The 25,683-nt window shown below is 38.2% G+C and overlaps 1 protein-coding gene across 1 annotated transcript; it reads right to left on the reverse strand.

Annotated features, from left to right (window-relative positions):
• Positions 1-11,881: 11,881 nt before the first annotated feature.
• LOC139738315 (uncharacterized) lies at positions 11,882-24,887 on the reverse strand. The gene is made up of 8 exons (XM_071648955.1): positions 24,872-24,887; positions 22,009-22,185; positions 21,229-21,414; positions 20,168-20,344; positions 18,953-19,138; positions 15,932-17,482; positions 14,302-14,409; positions 11,882-12,043 (listed from the first exon to the last, which is right to left on the reverse strand). Exons 1-8 carry the CDS (start codon positions 24,885-24,887, stop codon positions 12,024-12,026), a joined length of 2,421 nt encoding a protein of 806 aa, XP_071505056.1. The 3' UTR covers positions 11,882-12,023.
• Positions 24,888-25,683: the final 796 nt, after the last annotated feature.

Raw genomic sequence — 25,683 nt, forward strand, 5'->3', positions numbered from 1 at the left:
TCGGAGAACAGAACTAAAAAATCCTCTGGAATTTATCATGCTGCACTTCAACACCAACAAAGCATTTTCAAAGCACACATTTTCGCGCACCCTGCTCTTTGGCAAAAGGGTTCTTGAATTTAGAAATACTTGACAAAGGACAGAGTGCCCGAAAAATTGTGCTTAGGAAATGAATTGTTGGTGTTGAACTGGTGCTAGATTAGTCGACGCTAAAATTAACAGAGGTAAAAATGTCAGAGGTAAGACAACAAAATCAGAGGTAAATTGCCAGAGGTAAAACAGGGTTAGAGGGAATAATACCTGAACGATGGTAGAGGTATATATCTGAGGAATAGATGCCACATTTCATATAATTATATTACGAAATCAACAATTGAAATGATAAAGGTTTATCTTATTTGAAAGAGTAATAATGTGATAGTTTGGAGTGCATATGGTAGTAGACTGATTTGGAGTATGACACGTGTATTGTTTTTATTTTTACCATTCAAGCAATATTTTTTTTCCAACTGAAACATAGACTTGTATTATTTTGCGTATACATGCATATATATGTAACTTTATTATTGTATCATTTGATATCATTTCCAAGTTGTGTGTATAATTCATGATTGTGATAATAACCTAATTCATACTGTGCTGTGTTCTGTTGGAAAAAGGAGAATGAAATAAAATGAAATTAAATGAAATGAAATGAAATGAAATATTGATGTCTGCCATTTCTTTACTGTGTCTTTTTGTCTTCCTTTTGGTTTATTTTTTGAGTAATCTGTTTTTCCGTTGTTTCAACTCCCCCGTCATAAGCATTACAAAATGAATGATTTATAGACGTCTATAGGAGTCTATGAAATTGCATTCCAGAAGGGCGGAATCCGGCCGTATAGCTACTGCTCCCGAAAGTAATTCGTCACAGATCACTTTGACTTTACTAGATTCCCACGTCTAATTTCTTTCGGCTATGCCCACGTATCGATCAATCTTTAATTCCAGCAACTTACGTACAGATTTTGTAGGACAATATCAGACGCTCTGATTGTGACATTCTAATTCCACGACTGGCAGGCTAGACAGTGTTAATTATAAATATCTCCTGCCTCGTACGTAACAAGGGTTTTACCTCTTGACTGCCTCAAATGGATCGTGTAAAGATGTACTACAATCAAAACTACATTCCTTCCCACCGTTTTTTTTTTCTTCAGTTATTAATAAATGGACAGAAAAAAAAACCCGATTTTTGGCACGGCCTATTTGTTTCTGCGCGTGGTCTCCGACACAGTCAAGTGCTTCTTATTTGGCATTAATTTGCATACACCTTGAAAAAAAAATACGTCAAGTGAACTTTATCCTGTGGGGGGGGGGGGGGGATGGGACTGCAACTAACACGTGCACCATGTCTGCATGAAAGACAATTGAAAAGGGGATGTGTTTTTCAGCGGGCGGCTAACGACAGGCATTCAAATCTCTGCGCACAATAGCATTCAATTCAACCAACAATACTAATCTGAGTTGAAATATTGTGTTTGTGTCATGTACATCTTCAGAGACAGACAGTCTGATGGAGCAAGACGAAAAACAGGAAAGCAAGCCAGTGATAAAACGAGGAGCATTTTATAACTCGTAAAATAGCAATCTATATGCGTGCAAACCTCAGTTCACCTTCATTTCTGCGTTTCTGCTTATTTCTTTGTTGTGCCATTAAATACAAATCTGAAAAGTGTGTAGATGAGGTTAAACAAGATGTGAATGATAACAATGATGTCCCTACGTAATTTGCATATACTCCTAGGGTCGGGAGAACGGAGCTAAAGGAGACACAAAAATAATAATGTAGGCCCTATGGACAAAAAAACAATCAACTCACTTCTACTGTCGACACGCTCTTGTCCTGCTTGCCGTTGGGCCTTCCACCTCCCTGGTTGGGCTTAACCGCGGCCCTGTCCCGAGACTTCGCACACGCCAGGGCTATTCTCTGTCCGCACACAATGAGGATTATGGCGGCTAGCAGCAGTGTGCCAACACAGACTGATACAATGATAGTCACCACCTTCCAGCTGACTGTATAGAACCAAAGGCAAGAACGGAGAACAACAGTCGTGATTAGATTACACTACATTGCTTCATTCACTTTTCCTTTTCTGTCCGGGTATTTGAAACTTGGAAAATGTGGCCATAGGAACTAGAGTTGGAGTTGTTGTTGTTGTTGTTGTTGTTGTTGTTGTTGTTGTTGTTGTTGTTGTTGTGTTTTTTATTGGAGTATCCAAGTAATCGGAAGAAAAATAATTTGAAAAAAAAATAGCTATAGAATTTACAGCACACATTCAGATATCCATTTGTCCACATCTTAATCTTTATTCTGATAATTTCCGATAAGATATAGTGGGTGTGCATTGAGAGGGATATCATACCATGTAATACCCTTTTACTTGTACATTGTTACGGGGGAAAAGGTAGGATTTTCCGTACTAGAAGAAAGATTAACAAAGTACATGCACTTTGCAATTTAAACTGATAATCACGTATATGAATATACACATAAGATTCAGATTTCTGTTAAGAACAAAACAAAAACAAGTCATTTCGTTGACGAACTTGACGTTGTCACTTTCGTCATGAAATAGGTGGATTTCGTAACGAAAGAGATCATGCGACACCTGGCGCCCCATACTTCATTACAAGATTAACCTCAAAGTTATAGGGATCACCGTCTGAACGTAGCTACTAATTCAGGAAGCATCCATTTTATTGTTTTCTATTTATCATTGTCAAATACCAGCCTTGCTGTCTGGCGGATGTGCTGGTAAGCACCATTTACAAGGATTGTATGAATAATCATTGCATCACAAAATAATGCTCATCTCAGTGAAATTAAAAGCAAACATGTCTGTAATAAAGCACAATTTAATGACCTTTTTTTCTGCCCATGAGCAAATTTCAACTACGAGCTGGCGTATGTGTCATCTTCGGACAATCTTGAATTCAAGTATAGCGTTAGCTTGATTCTTTACTTTTTCATTACTATGACAGTGTAATGTGATATATACTTTTCGAACTATCAAGGACCAACATTTGGAAATATTTCTTGGAACACCTAGTACCTATTAAAGAAACACAATATCAATATTTAAGAAATGAACAGTAGCAGGTGCATTGAGTGGGTCATGAAATAGGGAAGATTCAGTCATCGAGCTATCAAAGCATACTGCGATGCCACCTTATGAGGAATAGCTGAATGGTGTACCATTTCGCTGGAAGTGATTTGAATATGAAAACGTAAATCATATCGTTTCACTAAATCCATGCATGATTGATTCTAAAGTTAGGTTCCATTTTTGGTAACATTTTGACTCTTTGTATAAAACTTGAACTCTGACACAGGATCCAGCGATGTGCATGTGAGTGTGTGCTCACAATGACCCTGAACAATGGACATGAATACCACCTTCTCAGAGCTCTGCTGATTAGGCTTCTGGACTCTTCTTCTTCTTCTTCTTCTTCTTCTTCTTCTTCTTCTTCTTCTTCTTCTTCTCCTTCTTCTTCTTCTTCTTCTTCTTCTTCTTCTTCCGGGTGAAGTACTGACCTCTGGAAAGAGTATTTTCGTACTTTGTGCAGTGCTGAAACTAGTGTGCCACGCTGCATTGTTTGATGCTGTTTTGTTGCAGTTAATGACACTTGCCCCAAGGCACATGGATGCTTTATTGATAATGGAAGATGGATTGCCCTATAGGCACTGCTAGTTTGAATTCATCGTAAAGGGTAACATGCACTTGCATACACTATATTTCATGATGAATGAAAAGTAGCTGGGATTGTGGCATCCCTCATGAATAGTAGATGATAAAACATTCAATAACAAAGCATTCAAACCCTGTTTACTAGTATATATGCTAGTACACAAATTGACCCGTGTGCAAGGTTGAAGTTTTGTACAGAGGGTTGAAAATAGAGCAAAATCCGAACCCTAACTTAAAATCCTTGCATTTTCTAATTACCTCCGACAAAATTGTACATACCTATTCAGCTATAATTGCTCATATCAATGTCAGCGTTATCTTATGTAGACCCTATAGTTTTTGAACTCTTCAGGATCAAAAGTGGAAAATGCTTTTGTAACACCTAGTAAATGAATAGTAAATTTGAGGCTATAGGAAATGGCTAATAATTAATTTTACTGCGATATACAGGGCATTAATATCAGGAGATTCTTGTTTGGATACGCAACAGCGGTAGAGGCATAGACCAAAGATTAACACTGTCTACAATGACGTGATCTGTAGTACACGTTAAAAAAAATGATAACAACAACAAAAACAACTGCGAAAACCAAAAGCTTATTAAAGGAATGGTACAGATTTGGTTGAGATGGGGGATTCAGATTGTAACTGTTTGCGAAATAATTAAAAACTACTTCTGAAATATTATTAAAGAACATACAATTCTAAAAGGAATTCAAAGTTTATCTGATGAGAATTGTTTTTAGAATTGCTGAGAATTCCAAAAACAAAGTAAAACATAGGATCTCTTCGGTTTTGTATATCTCAGCCATTTCAAAGCCATTTTTTCATCAAATAAACTTTTTGCTCATTCATATAATATCATAAAAGTGGTTTCTTGTTATCTCACAAACAAAAAAGAAAAGCTGAAGCTGCATCTCAATCAAAACTGAATACCATCCCCTTAACCCCTGATAAACTATGATAATGCAGATAACATTCTTATATTTGGACGATACCATTAAGAGGCAAATACTCTTATCATTGCAAATATGTTATTTGAATTATTGCTCTGCTAGTGCCATCCTCATGGGACCACTATTTACCATCCACCTTTTATAATACGCACGGAATCTCTTTTCACAAATAATTATGGTGAACTGAATACCTCGCACCCCTTCTTTTCCACGCTCCTGTATAGCTCTGGGGCGTATCATCGTACTTTGTCCTCATTGCATATCGCAAAAGTTAATAATTGTACCACTACAAAATAATTATGAGTAAGTGTGTGTGCTTTCAACAAATATTTCCCTTTCTTTATACCCGTTATACGGTATGTTAAGCGGGGTTCCCACTATCACGATTGGCGCCACGATTGAAATCGTGGTCTTAATCATGCAGCAAGCGTGATGGTCTTATCAGATTGTATCAGATCTTAAGGTCAATCGTGGCAATCGCGTTAATCGTAGGAAAATTTTGGACGGTTCAAAAATTTTCTACGATTAACACGATTAGTTTTTGATCGTGATCATCGCATCACATCGTCTAGGATCGTATCCAAACGCAGCAAATCTCTTCCAATCGTGCTTCTTAATCGTGTTGATCGGGATCGACTTTTTCACTTCACTTCCGCTTATTATCATTATTATTTTTTGCCCATTTGCCCTTATTTTACTCATAAATTAATTTATTTTGTATTCTGATAGGTGGTAGCCTGCATCTTTAGATTATTATTTCCAAACGGTAAATTGTATGACGGTGTTGGGTTTAATTGTCGTAATTTTTAAGGTACATTATCAAAATCATTTTTTTAATGATTTCATAAAATGAAAGTTGTATTACAGATGTTTAGATGTTTTCATACATTATGTTAATGATGTTTTCATTAATGAGTTGTTATTACCATTATACAGACACACAAAACAGGATATTATGGGATAACTTTCGTAACGAAAAAAAAATGAGCAAAAATAAAATGGCAATTGTATGTCTGCACGTATTGACTAACGTCAGTACAAAGATGAGAATAATTTAATGAATCGTGCTTGAATGGGTACATATCAAAGGCAAATGATTAATTTTTAAAAGTATATTACAGAGTATTTTTTTTGGGGGGGGTGCAGTATCCTGCTGTTTGTGTATTGTACATAGTAATTAAGAGTTGTTGTTTCATCAGCCATCGTTTGACCCCTCTGCATCTATTTTGCCACTTTTCAATGTCTTTTTTTGTATGTTTGGTAGAGCATAATTTTAGAGGAACATGGTTATTTTCAACTCTCATTATTACTGCAAATGTAAAAGTGACCATTGTCGTGGATGTGAGATCACCCGTATGATTATGACAATGAAGATCACTCTTATCATTTTTCACAGTTATTTATTCAATAAGTGTAGCAATATACCCCTGCGAAATAATTTTGCGTAAAACCTCCTTTTTTGTTAGAAAGTGACATCATTTTGATTAGGGAGTCACTTTTCTGTTATGTGTGTGTATCAGTTATGTTTAACATTGTTAAGTAAAACACTAAATCAAGCCGAATAAACCATACTTTTGATAACCCATGAGATAAAGACATTTTGAAATAAAAAGGCATATGATACATACACTTTGCGAATATGAAATCGAACACATAAGCAATACTATCCATTCGGCCAATTTTCTTATATCGAGCGTATATAACACATAATACTATGTTACATAACATTCAAAATGATCCCATCCTCATTCTTAGCTTCCATTTCATCATACAATTATTTTCTTCATGTATTGGAGAGAAAGGTCATTTTGTCTTGCTGTTTTTTTTTTGTGTTTTTTTTTTCTGGGGAAGAGGGGTAATCATCTGATCTTATGTATACAGTATTTGGGTTCGTTATTTCATTCTTTTTTTTTGTGAGGGGGGAGGGTGAGCATGTCGATTTAATAATCTATTATTTTCTTTACGTTTAATGTTAGACGAGGGGATATCTGAGGTTATGGCTGGCCTGGGTGCTACTTTCTCTCTGATAACATAATCGTCATTACTGCAATACTGCAAAGGTTACGTTGTCATCATCGTCAACCTGTCAAGCCTTGCCATCATCAATGGTTGTGGATAAAATTAATAGGCCTAATCACTCTGCATAATTTAAGGGAAACAGTGAAATCCATCGTCAGCCGGACTAAAATATTCCCATTCGGGTCCAATCGCGCCTTAAATGGGGGTCGCTTCTGATCCCCATCGTAAAAGATATCGTATCTTATCTCAGCAGCACGTATTGGTTCGCGGTATTCGTATTGGAACGTATCAATACGTTGCTGCACGTACCAGATCGGGGATCCTGATCGTAATGGTCATGTTAGATCGGTACCAATCGTGAACTCAATCAGGACAATCCTGTCGGATCGTATTTGAACGGCAGACCAGATCGTGACAGATCGTATCGCCTGAAATAGACCAATCGTGACCATAATCGCATCCAAGCGTACCAACACGTAATGACTCGCATAACCTCGTATCCAAACGTGAAATTTCAGACGAGTTCAACAAATTTTCCACGATCAGTTACGAATGTCCAATCGTGGCATTCGCAATAGATCGCACGATAGTGGGAACTCCGCTTTAACCAGAGAAATGTGGACAGGGGACGATCTAATGTTTGTAAACAAACTTCCCGGATTGTAGATCAAATACGGGGTCACCATATGGCAGGATATTTTATGGTTTTACCCGGCGCCATATTGTGTTTACTTTATATACACAGAGTCCCTTACTAACTATATAATATTGACTGGCCCTGAGGGAGGTACCAGAAAATATTGCCCAAACTGAAAGCATATTGCCCGAGTCGAAGACTCTCCTCGGAGAGATTGGTAAGAGCCAATTTCATATACAAGTTCACTTCGACTGAGTGTCGTCAAACAAGCGGAGTGGTGATATCTAGATTGATGATGTTTGCGTCAAGTTGCTCTCTTCGGCTTTACTTGCAACCGATTGCCATTCAGTTGCAATAAAAAATAAGAACTTGACGCAAGCATTATCAATTTGAAGAAAAAAAAGCGGTGCAAGCTGCCATTAAGGAATCAGAAGCATCACTTGCTATTGGACGGACGTTCGGTAGTGTGTTTGGATGTGAAGCCTGTCTAGCAGTCAGGAGGTCGCTGGTTCGCATCCCACCCAAGTAATGTATATACCCATGACTTTTGCAATGGCTAGTGCTTAAAAAGACATAAATCAGTTGTTGCAATAACAATGATGTGGATACTGGATGTTAATGATGTCTGCATAGAAAGTGCAATATCGGTCACAATTCTGAAATTAGATTATACATTTCTGTGTATCACTATGAAAAAGAAAAGAAGATGAACACATCCACATACATATTCCGATTTGATATGACCATTCACTATAGGTTTTTGTTTTTCTTTTTCTTTTTCTTTTTAGGGTGTAGTGGCTCGGCAACTAAGACACTTTGGGAGAGGTGATTATAGTTTTCAAATCAAATCAAACTAACACACAATCAAACCAACAAATAAATCAATTATTGCAGAAAAATAGAATCATGTGTACACATTGAAGAGTTATAAGGTCATTCCACCAAAGTCTGTATATTTTGATCATTAGCACTGTCCCATGAAATCATAATCATCATTATGATTATGTTTCTATGAAATAGAAGTCTGAATTGTGACTGTTTTATATATCTATCCTTTTTGTTTAGCGTTCCATTTATCCAAAGTTTTCTTTTTTCTTTTACACTGTGCAGTATGGAACTTAGACTGTTTTATGAATCTATGAATTTATTCAGTATTTTTTAATCTTTATTTCCCTTTGAGATTGATATAATATGTCGACTTTGAACGACCTACTTCTTTCCGTGTGAAAGATATGCTTCAATTTCAGGAGAGTCGTGACCCATGAAAAAGGTTATCATTCTTTATTCAAAATTCATCATGCTTCAGATGAAGATCATTATAATACCCAAGTATAACAATTAAGGCAAGTGTCGAAATGTGTCTCGCCCACAAATGTACCACAAGAGTAATAAAACCTAACTTTGACTGTTATAAAGTGGAAACAAGGCAAAGTGTTAGTACAACAAGAGCTTTGCGGTGATCTTCAAGAGACATGTACCACCAAAGTATGGTCGCAAACAGTCCTATCGAGCAAAAGTTATAAGCCATAATCGAAACGCGCCGTAAAAACATAACAATGGCCCCTAAAAGTTCATTGACCCCTGTTTGTGACCTTTAACCTTGTGGTGACCTTTACCTCCCCATGGGACACCTACCATTTAAGATTGGTCACGAACGGACATACCAATCAAAAGTTATGAGCCATAATCGAAACGCGCCGTAAAAACTCAACATTGGCCCCTAAAAGTTTGCTGACCAATGATACTGTGACCCATGACCTTGTAGTGACCTTCAACTCCTCAAGGGACACCTACCATGGTACCATGTGTAACTTTGCATAAACACTCTTCACTCCAAGTTTGATTGACATTGAAGCATAAGTACAAAATAATTTTTGTAGCATTACGGACAGACGAAGGACGGATGACGGACGGACGACAGAGAAGTATTAAGATAGGTTAGGGGAGTCCATTTGAATTATGTTATACATCATTTTAAAGCTTAGGGTCTGCTTTTTCAAAATCTCCCCTCAACTAAAATCCTTTTTGTTGGTTTTGTGATGTGGGGTCACATATTATGTATGTATATATACATGTATATACATATACACTTATGTATAAAAATATAAATGTATACGAGGAGTTTAAAGCCATTTTCGATAGTTTCATAGAGCGGATGTCATACAAAATAAAGTCTTCTCAAATATACTACATTAGTTAGAAATATTTAAAAAATATTATCAAGATTGCCGCATGTATTTGAATTATCTTCTTTGTTTCCAGCATATTCAAGCCAAGATATCTGAAAATGATACCAATGAATGTATCTGTTTTAGCATTTAAACTCGTCACATGTACATACATATACGTGCAAGAAATATCATTGTCGTTAGATAACTGTTGTACCTAGCTGCCCCTACCAACAAAAAAAAAGTGCCTCATGATTTTTTATTTAAATTATCCAATACATTACGGATTAAATCGATTACGGGATGCCCTTTGCTCACACAACAATTCACAACTATAAGGGATATGATTGTTTAAAGAATTAACAGGTATATTATGCCTGCAAATATTTTCTCTAAAATGTACATAATAATCATGCATAAAAAATTAGTGATAGAATATCACAATAACACAATTTCACTGAAAAAAAAAAATCACCGGAATTACAACTGTAATTATCGATTCAAATGGTGGAAAATGAATTTGGAACTCTTTTCAGAACTATGTTTCGGTTTTGACCATAACCATAATGTAACCCCCCCCCCCCTCCAACACACACACACACTCGCACATATGCCTACATTGAACCAGGGAGGTTATTGTACATCGTTAAGTGTGTGCGTGAGTGTTTGCATGCAATGAAACATCTGCATGTGTTTGTGTGTTGTGTGTATGTTGACACAGGTGCTATAGCCGAGATATTATGTATCAGTGATATCGTTTGTCAGCAGCAAATAGCGACTACTTTTAATTAATCCTTTCAGTGCTAGGAGCTTTGGACAGTGTGCACAAGGCTAAAGGGTTTTCTGTACCAAATGACCCTCAAAGCACACAAAGGGTTAAAGGGACTGTACAGTTCTGGTTGAGGTGAGAATTTAGCTTTTAACGTTTTGCGAGAGTTAAGAAACCACTCTATGAGATGTCAAAGAGCATGCAATTCTAAGGGGTATCAAAAGTTTATTTGATGAAAATCGGTTTTGAAATGGCTGAGATATCCAAAAACAAGGTGAAATAAAGAGATCATTCACTAGTTTGGATATCTCAGCCATTTGAAAACCAATTTTCATCAAATAAACGTTAAATACATCTTAACATTAGATGCTCTTTCATATTTCATATGAGGTTTCTCCTTATCTCACTTAGGAATGTTATAAACCTGAATCCCCACCTCAACCAGGACTGTACAGTCCCTTTAACTCCCGAGGGACTTACAGGTTGCGCAGTCTCTGCCGGGGTACTGCGCTTCGGACCGGTCGATGTAGCCGTCCCAGCACTGGCAGGTAAAACCGTTCTCCGCCCGGTCCATGCAGTTTGCCCTCGGAGAACAGTTGTCAAGTTCAAGGGCGCACTCATCGGTAGCTGAAAGGACAGGTTATTAAACACTTTGACTTTAAAAATCTATAATGACCACAAACAGTTCCGTAAGGGCTGTTGTCGTTAAACGGTTCGTGTTTACATAATGGTGGTAGCAGAAGATAATAATAATACTAGTACTTTGAGAATGCTAATAACAGTTATAAACTAAAGAAGAATATGAAAACACTAATGAACGGATAAATGTTGATAATAATGCAATCATAAGAGTAGAATAGAGCTGCTCGTGTTTGTTTTCTGTCTGGTTAACATTAATCATATCTGTCAGAAGGAAAGGAAGCAATACAATTTCAAGGTATGTAAAACGTAGTCAGATGCCCTCAAATAAACAGAACTTATGGAAAAAACAGGTGACACACCAGTCACCCCTTGTTTTCAACATCGGTATATCAATCATATCTAAATTAAACACATGACAAGTTCCGTTTTCGGTATCAGGTACATGCAAATTTCATACTGGGAGCAGAGTAAAGAGAAAAAAAAACAAAAACAGCCTCCAATTATTGCTGGAGTTATTATTGTTAGAATCAGAAACATAAGAGAGAAAAACCTAAATATCATAACCGTGAATATGTATAGGGGCCTACATTTTTTTATGTTTTCTCGAACAGACACTCCATAGCCAAGGGATCTTCTTATGAGCTGTCCCTAGCAAACCCCGTGGTAAAGTTTTGTTTTTGTTGAAAAATCATATAATTTATGTATATATTCATTTGATTTTATGAATGTTTGACATCATTCGGTTTCAATAATTATTCAAACTTCGATTGTTTAGCAATGTTAAGTCTTGTTTCTGATCTTGTTTTGCAGCTTTAGGGGTTTCAGTAGTAAATACAAACTTGATACTCTGTGTAACATACAAGTGATATGAAAGTCTACTGAACTATACTGATCAACTCACGATTCACTTCCGTCAAGCTTGGATCGATGGTAAAGTTGGTTTCGGTAAGCGCGAAGAAACCGTTCTCCACCAGATCGAGTGCGGCATCAATTCCGTCCCGGTCCAGCCCGGTAGTGTTGGCGAATCCCACCCGTACCGTGGCGATGATGGAGCCGTCGACGAAACTAATGACCGAGCAGGACTTGAACCCCAGAAAGAAGTTATCCAGCGCTCGGGAAAGCTACACACACAATTTCGTAGAGAATGTTTGAAATAGTCGTTGGTTGCCCCACCTTATATTCTAGATCTCTTAGGCACGTTTACACCGAGCACGGTAACGGCAACGGTCCAGTTTTGTTTTGCTTTGGTGTTTTGTTTTGTTGTTGTTTTGTTTTGTTTTTTCCCATGGTGCGCCAATAGGAACCATGTCTGATTTTGTAACCATCTTATCACTTCCCAGCTAATAATTCAATTACAAGATTAATCTTCAACTGGTGATTTTGTTGCTCTTGATTTTGACATAAGAATTAAATTTTTGGTGATTTTGTACCGAATTATTGATTCATTTTTTTTAAACAGAACCAGACATGATTCCTTTTGGCGTACCTTTTAAGTAAATAGCAAAATACCGGATCGTTGCCGTTACCGTGCTCGGGGAAAACGCTCCCTTAGACTCCAATTATTATCATATCATACTGACTTAATGAAGATACACATTGATGCTTAGACCATTATTCCAAGAGACTGCTGATACTATGCTGATACAACAACATACTTTAAAAACTAAAATTGTGTCATGAAATCTTCAACAGAATAACAAGAAGGGCCCAACATATGACAAAATACTTGACCAGAATTTAAATGAAAGCGACATTTAGTTTTTATAGTCTGTACATTGTGACTAGTGTTTGTATGAAACAACCAACACACGTCGGATTCATTAGACTATGATACTATACATTTCGGCAGGTGACCGGAAGTAACAAACTTTGCTTCAGACGAGTGACCGATGAGAAAATATTTGTAGAATGGTGGTATAAAACCAGGGATAAAGCTCTAATAACCGAATCAGGTCAACCTTCCCATTGCCGCATGGTATTCCAAGCATGGTACTCTAAGTCTGGGGACGAATTGTAGCAGTCCTATCCATTTGTAACCATTTTTTCTGTAATTGTCTTGAAATTATCAAATTGAATCACTGTTCATAGTTTGTTTTTCCATTACATTGTTGAATCATTGGTCAGGGCCGTCACCAGCTTTGTTTCAAGGAGTTGTGTTTATATTTCTATCAAACAAAGAAAGGGGGGGGGGGACTTCAGCGCAATTTTCACTTCCGGGTTTCATCAGCTGACAAGCAAAAAAAAAAAATTAATTAAATTAAGAAAATAAAAAGATAAAAAATGGCCTCTCACCCGTGCTCATACGAGGGAGCATGGAAACTTGTTTTGTTTCCTTTTGTTTTTTTGTGTTTTTTTTTCTGGGGGGGGGGTTGAAATAAATTGTGCGTGCATACTTGATAAGCGCTGATAAGTACAACTTTTTAAAGGGTCTGAAGGGGGCGGAGGTGTTTGCACCAACGCACCACCCACCTCCCACCCCCCCCCCCCCCCCACCTTCCCCATGTGACGCCCATGGTAGTATTATGTGCATCCAAATGTTGTAATCATATGCTTTGGAGATGAAATAAAAAGAAACGAAAGTTCCTGATAACTCACTCCGGTGCAAACGGTCAACTGCAGAGATATGAATGCTGTACTGGCTACGTTGCTAAGCTCGCTCGTGAAGATGGCACTACCACCATTCACCTCCGTGATTGCTAGCACAATGCTGTAAAACGTAATAGCTGGAAAACAAAAGAAACAACCTTTTCAACGAGTCAGCCTAGGTTAAGTTGTTCTTTTGCTCTGAGACATGTGTACACTTTGTGACAGCAACGTATGATTCGTATGTTTATGTAGACAACTATAAGGAGTAGAGAAAGTAGTATTCACGATATTCATACATGTTTGACTACTTGTTTGGTGACCTATTGAACTAAACAATAATCTTGCCTGACTATCTTTTTTAAGCCTTTTTCCTCATGTTTACTCGTGACTTTCTGGGCAAGAAATGATTATTTACACATTCGTTGATGAAAATGACGAGAAAGAAAGATGTTATTGATCTATCAAAATTATATCCTATGACATTTCTTCTCAGTAAATGCTTCAAATGTCTTCTACATGAAACAGTGAGATTGAATAAAGAAAAATATGACATCAGAGTTTACATTGGGAGAACGGTTAGGATAACAACACGGAGCAATCGAGACACAGACATAAGAATACGGTTACACGCGTAAGGCAAGGACGTATTATACACCGATGCAGAGTTGGACCTAAGTTACCCCAAGAAAAGGCACGTGTGCGTTTCGCCATGACCATGCAACTTATGGCGTTCAATAATCATGCAACGAACTTACGACGAATTTGCTAATTAAAAAGTGCAGCTGTCACCTACGTTCACACACGGACTCTTCGTAGGGGATTTCGAAACCCTCCTTACAGACGCATTCTCCATTGACGCAGTCTTGTCTTTCCTCATCACACTGTCCATTGCAGAGATTCTCTGTTGAAGTAGTTTATCAAATAACCACATGGTACTTTCATATCATCGTCGGATCGTTTGGGGTTACAACAGACAAAACTGACAGAGTCCGCGAGCATTTCTTGTTTTTGACATTGATTTTGCTGCGTACTTGCTCAAAGATATCTCTATTTTATCAGAATCATCAAGAAGATTCTGCGTGAAAAGTAATGATCTTCATCTTTAACGTACCGATCACAAACATGTTTTGAATAAAGCTTTACATACAATATCGTTTAGTGGCATACGTGGTGAGTAGGCCTACTAAGCATAATATTACGCTTAACAAGTTGAATATTTTCGTTGTCTGAATAGGAAAAGTAAATTTAATTGAATTGAATTCAATTCAATTTATTTCACATCTTTCAAAAAAAAAGACAACAATGATAGACATACATGTATGTATAAAATGTACACAACAGAACACAGAAATATACAGCGCTAACTGAATGCGTTTACCTTCTTTGTCATTGCCAGTAACTCTTTCAAAAGAGGGCGCTAATACTATCTAGAGACTGGAGTACCGAAACACTAGCAACTTGAAACAGAGTTGAGCTTGGGGAGCAATAGTCACCATAAAGGTCAATAATTTTTATTTGCCATTATCACCTCTGAATCTGTCAGTAAGCAAATGAGAGGTTGCAACATAGCCTCCACTTAAGTAATCCCACTCATTCTACTTAGTAGCAGCTTATTGGAATGCAGGTACTTTAAAAAAGAAATGAAGTTTGAAATATAATCAAACAAACAAACAAACAAAATACTGGACAGGATAAGCATTTAAAAAGATGACAGACGATATTTTGCTTCATAGTTCATGAAAAAAGAAATACAATGACATGCTGGCTTCCTTTCGGTCATCTTTGGCAATAACACTCATGTTTCACAAGATTGATCATCAAGGACTGATATCTCAGTTTCAGTTCCAGTTTGGTTTTATTCTGCTTTTTTTCCATGAAAATTATGTATAATTTATTCAATAAGTTCAGATCCACAAAAATCTCTTTTTTGTCAATTATCACTAAATTCGTGAAGATGAAACAACCCCCGGAAATATCATTGTCTATTCATGAGCCTTGCCTTTTTATCATCTATTTAGTACCCTTTGCTAATGGTACGGCAACTGCACACTTATCATCTGTGCAGATAACACGGTGCAATACAAAATGCTTGATGATCGCATAGAATGCTCACCACCTTAAAGAATGATATGAGGCATTTCAAAGTGAAAATCAATTTCTCTAAATAGCTTGAATTATTTGGTTTATCTAAAGTACGTTCACAGATCAAGGAAATGACGATACTACAAACAGGAGGTGTAGCAAATCATTGACTTTAATAGCAAAATTTAGGGCATGTCATCTTCAGTAGTTCTTCAAGTGTAAACTCAGAGAAGAGGCAGCAACAATCCTTACGTGTGCATTATTTTGGACGTTTTGACAGGCACATTCAAAATCAGATTATTTTGTCGAAACATGAAGAGTTCGAACGTTAAAAAACTTACGTTCTGTAATGACACCAGCTGTTGTTGCAATTGCTTCGTTTGTTGTGGGCTCCGCAGTACTGCTTGTCTGTGACAGCCCGGTAGTAGCGGCATTCGTCGACTGTGTGGACTCAAAAGACGTCGGGTTAGAGGTGGACGATGCTGTTGTCGTAGAGGACGTCCTTGTGTCAGAAGGTTCCTCAGTGATTGATATCAGAAGAGTGGCAACGGAAACGTCGGTCGGTGTCCGGAACTGAGTCCCGCCGGGACTTGCCGATGTCACTCTCGCTTCTGTATTACTGGTTCCAAACGCACTAGTGGTTAATCCAGCTTCAGTCGCACCTGTAGTTTCAGAAGTTAGCCCCGAATCCGTCTCACTGGACGGCTCGGTTGTTAATGCCTGGGAGGTATCGCCAGTAACTCTGACTGTTGACCTCTGCGAAGACAGGCTTGAAGACTGGGTCGTCATTGCAGCCCGAGTTCCTTGGGTGACTTCACTGGTCAAGCCGGACTCGGTCTCTCGCGAAGCCCGTGTACTGAACACGCCGTCCGTATCCATTGACGTTTCAGTTGTCACACCTGACTCCGTACCACTCGAAATTTCACTTGTTGATGCTGTGTCACTTTCACCATCAGTCGTCGGTGCGGACTCGGTCTCCATGGCATTGCCTGTCGATGTGCCACGGGGTGTCACGCCTGAAATACCACTTGTCACTCCTGCTTCTGTTCCAGCAGGTGACTCCGTCGTATCTCCAAAATCAGTCCCATCAGTCAACGCTGTGGTAATGACAAAATTAGTATTTCCTTCGGAAACTGCCGTCGAATCCGTGGACGACAACCCAGATTCTGTCCCAACAGGAGTCTCGGTGAAAATACTATCAGTCTCCCTTGGTAGTTCAGTCGTTAATCCTAACCCGGTCCCGCTTGGTGTTTCACTGGTGAATATGGCCTCGGTTCCATCAGCCGGTCCAGTGGTTATTCCTGGTCCACTCGCGGAAGATAGACCGAGCTCAGTTGTTCCTGGTATAGCAGTTGTCATTCCAGAAATAATCTCTCCTGCTGTGCCAGTAGTAGAGAATGTAGCATCGGTTTCGCCATCTGACTGGGACGTTAACTCGCTTTCCGTGGCACTATCGGTTCTATCACTAGGCTCGGTCCCGCTATTTAATGCAGACGTCAAATCGGTCTCAGTTCCAGAAACAGGTTCGCTCGTTAATCCAGTACTATCCGGTAATTCTGTGGTTAAACTGGATGTCATTGTCTCAACTGGGATTTCTGTTGTTGATCCGATATCCGGCTCATCCGTAACTTGTGTTGTCAATTCGGCCTCTGTTGCATCTGGTGTGTCGGTGGTCGAACCCATATCCGTACCGTCTTGAGGTTCGGTCGTGAAAACGGATGCAGTTCCGCTGGAAAATCCAGCGTTTGTTTCAGTTTCTGGATTCGGGGTCGCCGAAGTCGACACGCCCGCCTCAGTTGCTGCACTCGTCACACTGTCGGTTTCCGACGTTGTCAATGTGGTCACTGCGTCCTCGGTTGGTGGCGCCGTTGTTGGCAATATGGTTGTAATTCCTTGGGGGTTTGAGGAAGATAAAAGGTAGAGCGATTTAGTTTATGCTGTTATGGTTGTTGTTTTTCTTGCTGTCGTCGTCGTCAATATCTTTGTGTGAGAAATATCTTTTGTCACAATGAAGAGATCCATGAACAAATCACCATGCTAATACACTGGTTACCACATAATTCATTCTAATACTATTCTCTCCATGCTCTATGTGAATAGTTAGTATTTTGAATGCGGCACCTCACTGATAGTCATATTTATACAACACCTCAGAATGATGTCGAATTGTGATTGGCCAAGAACATGTCACATGACATTCAATAGAAAATACCTATCAAACTCATTGAGAGTGACAGCCATACAATAGGCCCCTGGCATGGGCCTATAGCACGGCTCGAAGGTACTATAGCACGGCTTCGCGGGGGGCTACTAAAGCATGGCCGCTCACAGAGTTCTGTGGCTCACACCCGTAGCAAAGCGCCAGCAAACTACATTGTACAGTGTACGTGCTGGCCGGCTGCGCTGCGCTGCCGGTAAGTCTCACAGACCAGGCGCGGCGGAGTACTGCAACGTTAACGTATACGCGCAGTTACTTTACCTAGCTAGTTGCATGTATCGCGGCCTGTATACACCTAGCGGTACTGCTGTGTTTTTACTTTTGACTCTGATCTGCTACGTGGACCACAGTGATCCCAACATCAAGACTTCATTTCAAGTTGAGAAACCGTAATTTGATTATTTTTCTGTGTTTTCATACAAAATCATTTTCGGAAATAGACAAAGTCTAGACCTACTACTAGATCTACCGACATCTCAGATCGACCTAACAGCCAGGCCTAACTCGATCTAACGTTAGCGTAGAATGGGTATAGACCCTGCGGAGTTCGTGATTCCTGTGACTGTGTGGCAGTACTGCTGTGTGGTCGAATCATGACGAGTGTTTGAAAGCAGTACACAGGGTGGTTTACAATTCTCTGCCTAATTGTTACATTTATTTTTGGGCCTTCCTGAGTTGGCGGTCACTAATTTTGTATTGTGATTGTGGACAAGGTGTTGTATAAAACGAATAATTTATGATTTTGTTCGTGCATTGGGGCACGTAATACCGCACTCGGCGCGAGATTCGCCACTGGTCTATTCAACGCGGCGCTACGCGCCTTGTTGAATAGACCAGTGGCTCATCTCGCGCCTCGTGCGATATTCGTGCCCTATGCACTCACAACTCATAAATTATTCGTATAATACTTCATATCTTCGAAGCATTTGATGTTGATTTTCCACTATTTTTTTTTTTCGTATCAGTGATGTCGTTGCCAATCTACTGCGTAGGTTTCTGTGTCTTGTCTGCTTCTTTCTTAGTTCTCTTTCCGTTATTCACACATTATTTGTGAATGAAAGCACATGAACTTTTAACAGATGCACCAAGACAAAAAAAAAAATATGATAATGAGTCAAGGAGAAAAGAAAGTGTCAACATTTACCAGCGCAGGACGGAGATTCGGTGGTTGTGGTAGGCTCCCAAGCGCCGTTGGTGCACACCGTCTCATTGTCTCCTCTCAAGTTGTTACCATTTAAACATGAAAAGATCAAAACATCCCCATGAGTGTATGCATTTTGGATCGGTTGGTATGTAACGTCAACGTTGACATCCGGGGCTTCGCAGTCAGCTTCAAAGAGAGGAAAAAAGATGACATTATTTATTTTGTGACGCGGGAGCACGGCACCAAAATTTGCATGTGACAAGATCTATCGTAACATAAAGAATGTAACGTGGCTGTTCATACGGGCCTGGATAATGACATACGATGAAACTCATTTAGAGTTTGCTTGTTTCTTTCTTTGTTTACTGTATGATTGTTGTTGGTTCATTGTAATGTCCTTTTCTTTTGTTGGCTTCCCCTTTTTTCCACACATTTCATATTATTTAGAAGCATCTTTGGCACTTCGATTAATTATTTTATGGACGACAGGTGGTCGAAACCTGACTTCATTCTCGAGTGAGTTAGAAAGAACTTAGTATTACATTTTATATCGCCATCATAAGAGATTACTTCGGTTACTAATTTTTGTTGCTGTTAGTATCATATAGAGGTCTTGAGGTATCAGCCTTGGAGCTTTTATGAACAACCAGATTAAGGACTTAAAAAGTTAAAGCCTTCCCCACAAATCGGTATCTATAGGTCGATTTAGAATTATGCACAGTGAAGTGGTAGCCTGTACTGAAGTTCCCTGAGGAGGGATCGGTGGAGAATAAACTATGAAGAGACATAATCTTCTATTACTTTGATTTCGAAATGTTGCTTGCTTGTTCCTTCGTTTCAATTAATGTTCCTCAAGTTTTGACAACAGTCAAAGGAACAAAACTATGATCAGTGATGAATATGACTTTTTTTGTATTCCTTTCAATTCAATCCATTTCATTTTCGGGTATTGTAAGTGTATTGGCATTACACTGTTACTAAATCTCATTTTATTTTAACTGATTGCATGTCAATACATTACAACCAATACTCGTTTGGTGCAATGACAATTTATTCATTTTATCCGATCTTGTTTAATATTAATTCTTTCATTGCTTGTGATTCTTATCTGTAGTGGTGCTTATTCAATCAGCTGAAGAACAACAATTGGCTGAAGCAGGTTCGGAGCTTCGATAACATACGCTGAACTATACAGAACTGAATCTTAATTCTCACCGTAGCAGATTAGAAGTTCGGGTTCCCACGACTCTCCGTCGCATACACTGTTTGAGGCTCCCTCGCCCGTGGTTCCATCTCTGCAGCTCATCTCTACGGAATCGTCCGGTTCATACTCGGACTGCACGGGCACGAAGAGTGTGTTGTCGTCATCGCCGCCGCTCGGAACCGTGCATACTTTGGAGACCAATAGTTTAAAACAGTTGTCCACCGTTCGCATTATTTATTACTATTTTGCACAATATTCATTAAACGAACGCAACCTTTTGTCATAGTAGATCTGTAGTAACAACTTATCAAAAGCACATTTAAAGCAGAATGTAAAGTAAAGTAGGAATATACAGAAGTGCGTACTATGGCATATCTAGTAAAGTTTACATCTGGTTTACATGGTTTGACTTCATACAGAACGAGACGATGAAGAATGAAGGAGAGCACCTGGTTCAAAGTGCCAATGCAATTTACTTACACTCAAATTAAGGACTTTTTATGATGAAAACTCTTTGGAAGCTGCTAACTCATATTGGGAAAAAGTTTCTAAAGGAATATCAGAAAGCGTTTGTATAGGAAGAGGCACAAAAAGACAGGAAAAGAATATATAATCACCGTATATATTTGAGTCGGCTAAAAATGATCATTTTAAATTTTCGGTTCATATCAAAAGAAGGGTGATCTACTTCCATCCCACAAAAGGATGAAACAAGATACCATCAGGGAGGTGAGACGAACTCACCTCCCTGATTACACAAATCATAATAATTGTTTTATCAAACAATAAGAATAACAAATACACTGTGGATGATAAAGTATGAAATAACCTATGCACATTATACGTCCTACCTGCTCTAGACTTTTATGTTTTCCTATCAAGTCATCCAACAATAACAACAAAAAGATAAGTTTGTTTTGTACCTCAGGAAACCAATGATAGAAGCTTTATCCGTTCAAACATAGATATTATAGGCATTATACATAATGAAAAGAGCGACATGATAATGATATAGTGTACAAATAGAAATACAAATACATTGACGTTGATTTAAGGAGAGGTAAGGTATCACCTGAGCAAGACGGGTTTCCAATGACTGGAGGAGGGTCCCAAACACCATCTCTACAGGTAGCCTGGTCGGTTCCAATTAAGTCATTTCCATTGGTACAGGAATAGGTGATGGTTGTCCCTTCGGTGTAAGAAGTCATGGATGGCTCGTACGCTGCCCCGTTCCTAGAATTGGGAGGGTCGCAGTTGGCTGCATATGGATAGAGAATACAAACCAAATCACATGTTAATTTAAAAAAAGAAATGCTTAATCTTAAAATCAATTCATTCAAATTCCTTTTTTATTCCTTGTGAAATTCGTTTAATGTAACGACATGGTATAATATTCTGAATGAATAATCAATCGTTATTTACATAATATACAACGGTTAATTCCACGATTTCCTTCTGAACATTTTTTTTATGTATATGCATGTATATAATGTACTTTGAATTAATTTGTAAGACAGTAAGCTGACTTATACGTCGTGTAATGTTACTTTCTAAATATATGTATTCTTTTTGTTATGTGTGATTTGGAAAAAGGCAGAAACCAAACCAAACCAAACATATTTACTTGTTAAAATGCTTTGTCTCCAGGCATTGTGTGTGTGTGTGTGTTCTATGTCAGCAATACACAATCTATCCCTGTAAACAATGTAAGTGTGATTAAATTGCTCTACCATAAAAGCCTCTGTGTGTATAAAGGACATTATGAACAGAGAGCAGAGATTTGCCCCGTATGCTATAATTCATGGTGGGGATATGGAAGACCATTGCATAATAATGTCTTGATTTGGCTCACCGTAGCATGTGAGGAGTGATTGTTGCCATGCATTTCCGAGGCAGAAACTGACCGATGATCCATCGCGAGGCGTACCCTGTATACAGCTCATTCGCAGAAACGTGCCTGATGGGTAGATATCTAGCTCTGGGTCAAAGGCTGTGCCCGCATACTCATCACCTGTTGGCAACGTGCAATCTTCGGGTTGGCGGATGACAATGTAAAGGACATGGATTAATAGATATTTGTCACCCTGAACATTCTCTCTCTTCAATGGCTTTTCAGTGGGATTTTTTTTTAAATCTTTTCCAAGCAATTCAATTATCATGACTGAGTTTATATTCCAGATTTATTATGTAACTTGCCCACAATCGCTCCATTCTTTAATAACACTGTATCAAGTACGTCGCATTCTTCATTCAAATACGTCTAAATCACCAGAAAGTAGAATCAATAACTGACAAGTGGGTGTTTTCAAATTGTTTAAAAAAATAATGTCTTGATGGCTCCTCACCATAGGTGTGTTAGGAGGCTGCAGTTAAACATTTTGCTTATATACTTCGTACGTATCCCATGAAATACATAATACATTCTTAGGCACATTTGCATTGTCTAAAAATCCATTGTGAGCATGGAGGTTTAACTCTTTCAAGTATTATGTGCCGTGGACTTGGAACAGTGCGTTCAAAGCTGTGAAAATTTCTGTGCCAGAGTGCTCATAGCTCACAAAGGGCTAGTGGGTGATGACATCACAGATCATAGTCACAATAGCAGTATGGACACTATCTTTCTTTATTCGTATATCCGCATTAGGGAGCTCTAGATTTGCGACGCGAATGTTTTAGACGATAAGGCTGGCCATTTTCTTCGCTCTCTCTCTCTCTCTCTCTCTCTGCGTCGTATGGATAGCAAAGTAGCTTTAGACGCAATGGCCCGAATTCACGAAGGTGCTACAAATGAAACCATGGTTTAAACCATGGACAAAAACCATGGAGCGCCAAGGGTCGCATGGAATATTTCGTTACGAAATAGGTCATTTCGTCGATGAAATGATTATTTTGTAACGAAAATAACAACATTTTGTAACTAAATGAACATTTCGTCCACGAAATGATAATTTCGTTAACGAAAAGATAATTTCGTTAACGAAAAGATAATTTCATTAACGAAAAGGACTTTTTGTCGACGAAATGACCAATTTTGTAACGAAATATTCCGTGCGACACTTGGCGCTCCATGGTTTTTGTCCATGGTTTGAACCATGGTTTCATTTGTACCACCTTTGTGAATTCAGACCAAAGAGATCGCAACCCTATAAAGATAAAATGGCGGCCCTGTATGATCATTGAATCAAGTAGCTCTTTACCACATGTCTGCTGTGTGAAGTTGAGTGGAAGCAAAAATGACCCAGAACCGACCGCCCAAACTCAGACGACGCGAGGTCGCTTTTGATATTAAGCAAATCTGTGCATGCTCAGAGCAGTTTTTTTTTCCTCTGAGCGTCCGCGCCGCGATAATCTAATGCTCCCTATTTTAAAGAAGTTCAAAGCCAGAGAGCAATGTTAATAAAAGGGAATATCATGATAAAGACGCAGTGTTGACAACACCATTTCAAAGTCCACGGCGGCACTAAATGGTACCTGCATTCCTGTGCTTTCTCTCTCTCTCTTTTTTTTTTTTTTTTTTTTTTTTGGAATGGTCCAGTAAAAGTTGGCTCGGGATCTTTGAACTATTGGTAATGTTTGATCTTCTTCGAATATGCAAGTGGTGAATCATGACCTATGCGACTCTGTTCATTTATTTTTCTTTTTTCTTTTGGTGTACTGTCTATTGACTTTCCTTCAAAAAAGGCTTCATATTGGTCACTGTGTGCATACTACAATTGTCAGTATCTTTATTTTGTGGGTTTTTTTCTTTTTGTTCAAGTGAATTTTGGGAAAGCGAATACGATATTATACTATATCACCCACTTATTTTTACATTCGTAGTCGGTTTTCTCAGGTATTCACGCGAGGGTATTATGATACTCGGTGTTTTCAGCTAGCATACGGATCGGTCAATATGGGCGTGTCAATACCCTTTCAATCTTTCTATTCAGCAGTTTCCTTATGTTTAGCTCCTGCAAATATTAAGCAGCTTCTACTCCATTTAAGGATTATTGGTAAAGGTGGTAATATGAAAGCTCTGTTTACATTCCATTATATCATCTTTGGCATTGACAATGGTATGATAAGTTCCTTCCTAAAGGCTTACGCAAATATGTACTAAGAAAATAAATCTTTGAAAATAGGGAATAAGCCTTTCATTGCTACTTTCGTAGGATTGAGTGGTGACTGGTCGCAAAAGGAACATATCGACGTTAAGTCTAGTTTCCTTGTGCACATCGGGAATTCGTACAAGAAGATACATGTATTTCATTTCATTTTCATTTATTAAGTTTCCACGTAAATTACATTTGTAACATACATCTAGAGATCAATGAATAGTAGCAAATATTTGAAAATTCTGTGCATGCGGACCTTAAATATTTTTTTTTTTCATGTTACAGAATGGACTGAAATCAATCTAGAATACGTCACATTCAAAAATGATGATTATATTTATGTTCCAGATTAGATTACAGAAAAGCAAATGCTTGTCGGGGTAGGTCCCCATACAAGAAGTCAGCACAGTGATATTCACACACATATTATACACATACTGGACGCACGCAGGTGCAGCTGGAAAAACATGCGTGCACACAAACACACACACACATAAACACGCACTCACACAAGACAAAAAAGAGAGAGAAAACACCAACAAGATGTAAATGATAATAAAACATAGATTTACTTTCAATACATCAATGAAGTAACATAATTTACGGTATGACTATACTCACCCGCGTTTACTTTCATGACCACCGTAATCATCAACAACATGGGGAGATAAATGTGAACTCGTTGAAAGTTCCGTGCCATTTCTGATTTAAGTCTTCCGAGGTGATTTGTCCAGCTGAGTCAGAGTATTGGTATCTATAGTTACATTTTAAAGTAATAGTTTGCTGTGATGTCATAGAAATTTAATATTAACTGGCCTTGACGCACATATTCATATCTATTAAGATATTATATGCATGAAATATATCGACATACATACATAAATACACATACTATGTATGCACTATTGGATTATAGTGTACAGTTTGAATGCAAAAACACGTTCAATGATACTGGATTCGTCACAAAATAAGAAATATTTCTGAAGATATCATTAAGATCATCATGTATTTTCCAATTATTTTCTCAGTTTTTCAGGAGCTTTAATCTAAAATAGTAATCTCAGGTTGCTGAAAATTGATAAATGTTGTTGTTGTTGTTTAATCTAAGCTCTTCAATATATTTTCATCAGAGTTGTCACTTACGATGAAACGCTTATTACGGACATGGTTTTCAGTGCGTTGAAGAAGTTAAGTGAAATCAAGTCAATGAATCGGAATGATAAGATTCTTCCCGCTTCATGTTGTGAGGAGCTGGCTTGAATATGGGTATGCCTTTTCAATGAATTAATACTTATTATCAAACTAATAATGATATATACATGTGTGTATTTATAAAGAAGGGTTAAATGATCATGTCAATGCAATATCCCTTCTTCATTCATATTCATCTGTCAACACTTCATATTCTTTTACTTTGTGATCACCGGTAAGTT

The sequence above is a fragment of the Diadema antillarum genome, unplaced genomic scaffold (genome assembly GCF_040938485.1).
Source record: "Diadema antillarum isolate AM-2024a unplaced genomic scaffold, OU_Dant_1.0 seq00000735_RagTag, whole genome shotgun sequence".
Lineage (NCBI taxonomy): Eukaryota > Metazoa > Echinodermata > Echinoidea > Diadematoida > Diadematidae > Diadema > Diadema antillarum.